This window comes from Danio rerio, chromosome 21 (assembly GCF_052040795.2).
Source record: "Danio rerio strain M-AB ecotype USA chromosome 21, GRCz13ab, whole genome shotgun sequence".
Classification (NCBI taxonomy): domain Eukaryota; kingdom Metazoa; phylum Chordata; class Actinopteri; order Cypriniformes; family Danionidae; genus Danio; species Danio rerio.
Genome location: NC_141041.1, coordinates 45804440 through 45812500, shown reverse-complemented (window position 1 = coordinate 45812500; position 8061 = coordinate 45804440). Strand labels below are relative to the sequence as shown.

Sequence of the window (8061 nt, the reverse complement as noted above, 5' to 3'; positions counted from 1 at the left end):
TTTTCTGTCTCTCAGGGGCATAATGGGTATCATTTTAACTGCCGCCATCATTGGTTGGTGCAGTCTTTCAGCCTCCAAGATCTTTATCTCTGCCTTGGCGATGGATGGGCAGCAGCTGCTGGTGGCCTATCCCTGTGCCCTGCTCTATGGAGTCTTTGCCCTCATTTCTGTCTTTTGAACTCTTATCCTCTTTTAATGGACAAAACGACCACCACCACCACCACTCTCACAAACCTTTATTTGAGGACTGCTTTTTGTGAACACAACTTAAGGAGTTTCTTAGAGAATGTGGAATTATTATGGTTTGTTCTCACCTGCCCACGTCCTCTAAGAAATTATCTCGCTTATGATGCAGGTTAAAATGTGTTCTGTAGTTCTTTGCAAAATCATTTCCTTTACCATAGTGAAAGTTAAGCGTTTATGGGAGAAAATATATATATATATATATATATATATATATATATATATATATAATTCATGCAAATGTCATCTCTCCAACACAACACTGGTGTTAACTTTGCAATGTTCATATGCACAGTACACCAGTTTTTTTTGTTTTTTTGTCGTCATTTAATTATTTTTCTTTACATTCCTGAATTACTGTTGATTTGCTCAGCCTGTGTTTATTTATACATTTGAGTCAGTATAAGTAACTAATTTTCACCATTTTTTTATGTACCAGGAAAATTAAATGGGACTGTGTAAAAGCTAGTTTGAACCAATTTAAAAGAATTTGTCACACCAAAATAAAGATGCTGTCATTTACTTAACCTCAGGGGGTTCTGAACTTGTGTGACTTTCTTTTTTAAAAGATAAACCATTTGTGTGGACTGTTAAATTGTTAAATGTAAAAAAAAAAAAAAAAAGTCGTGCTGGTTTGAAATGACATATGAATAAGTAACTCATGTCCAGGGCCAGACAGAATCTGCGGACGTTTTTTGCTATTTCTGCGGAGAATTTCGGTAAAAATCTGCGGATTTCTGCAGAATTATTTTTGGAGTATCCAGCGGAGTATCATAACTAAAACCTTAATATATGAAATAAAAAGGAATAAATTACTGAATAAATTCAGATTTACTCGTTTACTCAAGTAAATAAACGGAATTAATTATGGGCTAAAAATCTGCGGAATTCTGCGTGCGCAGATTCCGTGTGGGCCTACTCGTGTACATAAATCTGAAATAAGACTTTTGCAGAGTCGACTCCGATGCCTGAATATTGTTTTATTTCTGATTTAATGGCTTTACATATTTATTTCTTTAAAATACAAGAGGCAGAGACCAATTTTTACAAGTCTTTCTTAACTGAGGACAATATCTATGGAGTGTTCTTTCATTTGTTCTTTCAGATAGAATTGATGTACTTCATTCATTCATTTTCTTTTCGACTTAGTCCCTTTAATAATTTGGGGTCGCCACAGTGGAATGAACCACCAACTTATCCAGCGTATGTTTTAGGAAAGCGAATGCCCTAGCACTCATCCATACGCACTCATTCACACACCGGACAATTTTAGCTTACCCAATTCACCTATAGCGCGTGTCTTTGGACTGGGGGAAAACCGGAGCACCCCGAGAAAACCCACACGAACACAGGGAGAACATGCAAACTCCACACAGCAATGCCAACTGACCCAGTCAAGTTTCAAACCAGTGACCTTCTTGCTCTGAGACGATCGTGGTACCCACTGCGCCATCGTGCAGCCCCAAATGAATATATATGAAAATAAAATTTTTGTTTTCTCAAAACTTGTTTTATGTGTGTTTTTTATCAGTCCATTTATTTTTTTTTTTTTAGAAATATGTGAAATATGTGAATGGTATGGTGTTACACTTGTATTGTTTACAGGCCATTTTAATTTTCCATGATTTTTCAAAACATCAGATCTCAACCATTTGTTCATAGAAGTATTCAAAGTCCCATAGCTGTTTCTTAGTGACATGTCAATAATAACCAATCAACACATTTTCAAATTGAACATTACTTGTATAATCTTGTTTATATTATTGTATCTTGATTACTTTCTCAATCAAATTAATTTCTAAATGTTTCTATCTTATTCTGCTCTTGAACAGTTTTCATAGCATTTTATGGAAGCAGTTTAACCTTTCTGTCGTGTTTGGGTCAAATCTGACCGATTTACAACTTAAATCCCTCATAAATATTGTGTTTTACTACTGATTGCCTCAAGGCCTTATGATATCCTCCACACTATGCACTTGAACATATAAACATGATGATCATCTCTTTCGTTGAATTTTGAGTTTTTTTAATCAAGCTTGTTACACTTGTGGTGTTCCCAGTCAAAAGTGACCGCCATAGGAAATGAATGGGTATGCAGGCTATATTCATTCATCACACAGAAAACATCCTCCCACTCTCCTCCAACTCACTCACTCATTGCAGACTGAACAATGTCTTTTGCAGGTAAACATCTCTTTTACACGCTCCTGTGTTGATCCTCCAGCCTGATCTCACAAGATAACATAACTATTTTACGTTTTGTCTAGGCTTTACCTGAGTTTTACACTGTGCAATTCAATTCAATTTAGCTTTATTTGTATAGCGCTTTTACAATGTAGATTGTGTCAAAGCAGCTTCACATAAATGGTCATAGTAAGTTCATAGTAAGTTTAAGTTCAGTTCAGTTTAGCTCAGTTCAGTGTGATTTAATCATTACTGAGAGTTCAAACACTGAAGAGCAAATTCATCGATGCGTAGCTCTACAAATCCTGAACCATGCGAGGCAGTGGCGACAGCGGAGAGGGAAAAAAAAACTTCATCTTATGGGAGTGAAGAAAAAAAACCTTGAGAGAACCAGACTCAGTTGGGCACGACCATTTTAATTTCTCCGCTGGCCAAAAGTCTTGTGCAGAGCTTCAGTCGCCGTGGTGGAGGCTGGAAGATGGCCTCAGCGAAGACTCGTCTGTCCCTGGAGCGTTGCTGGAATCAGACTCATGTTCTCCACTCCCCACGACCATCAGCGCAGCAGCAGCAGCTCAGGATATGGCCTGGTCCCGGATATGGAATCCTCCAACATTCCAACATTGAGTTTGGGTAAAACCATACTTGACAAGGGTCATTTTACTTATGTCTTTCATTTATGTATTTCACTAAATGTCTTTTAGACCATTACTTTATTAACAAATCCATTCCGAAGAATCATCTTATCTGGCTCCTTTTATTTGAAGACTCAGATGCATCACATCGGTGAAGGGAGTTGTAGTTTATCACATCTCCCAGTACAAAGCATATTTATCCCGTTGAAGAAAGTCAATTATTTTAAAATAGTTAAATCTTTTTTATATAAAACAAAAGATATAGCTATAATTAGAACAGAAATCTTTTTTAGCTTAGCATAATTTTCCTATTTAAAGCTTGAGTCTCCTGTAGTTAAAACCGACAGGAAAAAACAATAATAAAATAACTATTTTCTAGGCCAAAATTGTAAGGAACTGTGCTTTCAAATCCAACTCTTAACTATTAGGCCATGGCTGCTCCGTGATCCAATGATTATCGATCCAATGATCCATGTATAAAATAAATGATCTAGGAAGCAAACATTTTCACTGCAAGTCATTATTATTTTACCTCAGAGCTTGTGTGCTTTTATTTTCTCATGGCGAGTTCAGGTGAAAGTAATAAGACTGGCACAGAAATATCAGGCTTTGCAGAAAGTCTGGTTATTTACCTGCAATGAGGGACAATAATGGTATTCGAGATTCTATTTATTTCCCATATTAGTTAGCCTAATCTTGACAACCACAAATCATATTAATGTCATATAACGTAGAATGCCCTTAAATATTGCAATAAGCAATACAAGCAATCAATTGTATAAGCAATATTGAATATTGACACCCATCCCCTCTATGATGTCCTGCTAGGGCACAGGAGCTCTTTCAGTGAATGATTTATTAAAACCCAAATCCACCATTGAACGCCACAGGAAGTCATTCATCTCTGTGGCAATTAAATGTTGTAACTCCTCCCTCTGAGATCAAACTAGGGTTTTAATATTGCGATATGTATGTGATGCGTTTTACATGTATATTGTAAAGCTTGTCCATATTAAATGTCTTTTTCTTAAATTGTTTTATACATTATTTTTGTTTTCGTCTTTATCTTTAATTTTATCTTTCCTATCCATTTCTACGCACAAAATTTCCTACTGGGATTGATAAAGTATTCTGATTGTGATTTAAATAATGAAGGTGTATATGTTCTGTACAGAACCTTGTTTAAACCGACCTGCCTCATGTGTCCATGATTGCAAGGGGTCCTCTAAAGCCACCCGTTCTCCTGCACTGGCAATAATATCACAATGCATACATACATACACACCTCTATATATCAGGGCTTTACATTAACATCCGCCAAATGCGGGTAGATTTCAGCTTTGGCGGGTTAGACAGTTAGACAGTGGGTTAGACAGCCGCACCCACTAGCCGCTCCCGTTTACTTGAGCAAAACAACTGTGTGTAGAGGAATCGCAACGAGTGCGATCGGTTCTCTTTGAAATACACTATACAAAAAGCGATGCTCGTGTACCCACAGTCCTGCAGCTTTCAAGAGCTCAAGATTAAAAAAAAACCCATATGTATCCTTTTGTAAGCAGTAGCTGCAGTTACCGCTTTCGGTTTAATTATTCTCAGGCACGTGATCATCCTTTCATTAAGGCATGTTTTTACCTGCTTTTTTTTGCTTGCAGTTATTTTTGTTAATATAGTTTAATTATCATGCTTTACAATAACATTGCTTTAATATGGGATTAACTCCCATTTATGTGTAGTAACTGCTGATCTTGGACCTTAAGCCAGGACAGGTTACTGTGCATATTTTAGATACATGACAATAGATCGTTTTAAATGTCAAAAAAAAAGGGTTTTGTTGAATAAAAAGTGATTGTATGCAGCTATATATTTGCTTGTTTTGACACATTTAAAATGTGTGGCTAAAAAATTATTATTTCTTTTTGGTGTGGTCAGAGATAAATTTGATAAATCCTTAATTTTGAGCCCTTAAAAAGTCATGTGAAATAAAAACCAATTGCAATGTGACACAACCCATTTGCTCATGCACAGTGAGCAAGCTCTCAAACAGTGAAATGCATGAGGAGGCATGTGGACAACACATCTAAATCAAGTCATTTTAGCATGTAAAAGTCACATTTATTCATATAAAATATAGTTTCCAAACAACAAAATTGCGGCTAATGGAAATGGCAAGTGGCTAGTAATGTTGGAAATCTACTAGCCACAGTGGCTGGTGATCAAAAAAGTTAATGTAAAGCCCTGTGTGTGTGTGTGTGTGTGTATATATATATGTATGTATATATATGTATGTATATATATGTATGTATATATATATATGTGTATGTATATATGTATGTATATATGTATGTATATATATATATATATATATATATATATATATATATATATATATATATATATATATATATATATATATATACACATATATATATATATATATATATATATATATATATACACACACATATATATATATATATATATATATACACATATATATATATATATATATATATATATATATATATATATACATATATATATATATATATATATATATATATATATATATATATATATATATATATATATATATATACATATACATATACATATATATATATATATATACATATATATATATATATATATATATATATACATATATATATATATATATATATATACATATATATACATATATATATATATATATATATATACATATATATACATATATATATATATATATATATATATATATATATATATATATATATATATATATAGATAGATAGATAGATAGATAGATAGATACTGTATATAAGCAAAAAACATTTAAATATAGCCATTCAGAAGTGGAGAATGGAGCACTGCAGTCTGATGAAATGGTAAGGATTAATTAATACATATTAAACCTCTTTAACATTATTAAATGTACACGTTGATTGACATATTTGCTGGCTTGCTCTGTCACAGTTCTAAAGTCATTTTAAACGGTTTATTTTCAAGATTTGAGGTAAACTATCTGCTGCACCATTCATTATGTCAATAAATGTAACTTGAAACGGCATTTTAACTCGCATTATTAGCATTTAGCACTGAATAAAGCACATGAGGTGTACCCAAGGTGATTGTTGTCATAGTTTATCCTGTTTTTCAGATGTGAGAAATTAAAGCCGTTTCTAAAATAGAAATTCCAGCTGATGTTTAGGACAAAAAACTAATTTTAAATGAGAAAATATTCCTTTTATTGCGTGTTGTTGCTTTTAGTCAGAACACAGTGTAGGCTCGATTGTCAGGCATGCTCCTGTTGGTGTCATCAATCTGGCAACCTTCGGAATCATTGGAGGGGCCAAGTGAAAGTTTTTTTTGAACTAGAAGTGCAATATCTAATTCAACCACTGGGTGTCCATCTTACATACTGCAAGTATTGATGTATCAGCGCAACAGAGACTGAAGCAGACCATGAGGCGTCTATTATATGTCTATAGGACCACCACTCTGCACATAGCATTTCTGCTAATAGTGTCTCTCCCAATGAGCCAGTGATCTGAATCAGGTGTTAAATAAGCACATGTTATTTACAAATGCAGTTAAAGCATGTTGTATTTCTTGTTTTGAAGTGTGTGCTGTAATATTAATATGTAACTTGACTTTGTAAATGAAAGTGCAAAACAGAGATAGATTAGTTGACTAGTATAACTACAAACCAATAACATGATTTCCCTTCCATTTTAGACAGGTAAGATCCAGTTTGGTTATGTGTATGGCATCAGTGCTATTGGATGTCTGGGCATGTACTGCCTCCTCAACCTCATGAGCATGACTGGGGTCTCGTTTGGCTGTGTGGCTAGTGTTCTGGGCTACTGTCTGCTACCCATGATCATCCTGTCCAGCTTCGGTGTTATCTTTTCCTTACAGTAAGTTTCAGTGTCTACTTTTAAATTTTTTTTTAGGTAATCCTAACGAACCTAAAATAGTAAATGTTTAGCATGATTTTTCCATCCAACATTTTTTTTTTAAATGGCTATGTCTGGTGTAAACTGTACATGTTCTAACGTCTGTTTTTCTGTCTCTCAGGGGCATAATGGGTATCATTTTAACTGCCGCCATCATTGGTTGGTGCAGTCTTTCAGCCTCCAAGATCTTTATCTCTGCCTTGGCGATGGATGGGCAGCAGCTGCTGGTGGCCTATCCCTGCGCCCTGCTCTATGGAGTCTTTGCCCTCATTTCTGTCTTTTGAACTCTTATCCTCTTTTAATGGACAAAACGACCACCACCACCACCACTCTCACAAACCTTTATTTGAGGACTGCTTTTTGTGAACACAACATAAGGAGTTTCTTAGAGAATGTGGAATTATTATGGTTTGTTCTCACCTGCCCACGTACTCTAAGAAATTTTCTCGCTTATGATGCAGGTTAAAATGTGTTCTGTAGTTCTTTGCAAAATCATTTCCTTTACCATAGTGAAAGTTAAGCGTTTATGGGAGAAAATATATATATATATATATATATATATATATATATATATAATTCATGCAAATGTCATCTCTCCAACACAACACTGGTGTTAACTTTGCAATGTTCATATGCACAGTACACCAGTTTTTTTTGTTTTTTTGTCGTCATTTAATTATTTTTCTTTACATTCCTGAATTACTGTTGATTTGCTCAGCCTGTGTTTATTTATACATTTGAGTCAGTATAAGTAACTAATTTTCACCATTTTTTTATGTACCAGGAAAATTAAATGGGACTGTGTAAAAGCTAGTTTGAACCAATTTAAAAGAATTTGTCACACCAAAATAAAGATGCTGTCATTTACTTAACCTCAGGGGGTTCTGAACTTGTGTGACTTTCTTTTTTAAAAGATAAACCATTTGTGTGGACTGTTAAATTGTTAAATGTAAAAAAAAAAAAAAAAAAGTCGTGCTGGTTTGAAATGACATATGAATAAGTAACTCATGTCCAGGGCCAGACAGAATCTGCGGACGTTTTTT

At 34.3% G+C, this 8061-nt stretch overlaps 2 protein-coding genes across 5 annotated transcripts in view; both read left to right on the top strand.

Annotated features, from left to right (window-relative positions):
- yipf5 (Yip1 domain family, member 5) overlaps window positions 1-7895 on the top strand; it is a 20521-nt gene extending 12626 nt beyond the window's left edge. For 2 of the 4 annotated variants that reach the window (XM_087299358.1, XM_087299360.1), the window contains exon 6: window positions 16-775. In XM_087299358.1, the coding sequence (XP_087155484.1) occupies window positions 16-178 (163 nt within the window). In that variant the 3' untranslated portion in view covers window positions 179-775. 4 annotated transcript variants of the gene reach the window in all.
- The window catches only part of pcyt1bb (phosphate cytidylyltransferase 1B, choline b), a 658357-nt gene that overhangs the window by 326240 nt on the left and 324056 nt on the right, over window positions 1-8061 (top strand). The window lies entirely within an intron of this gene.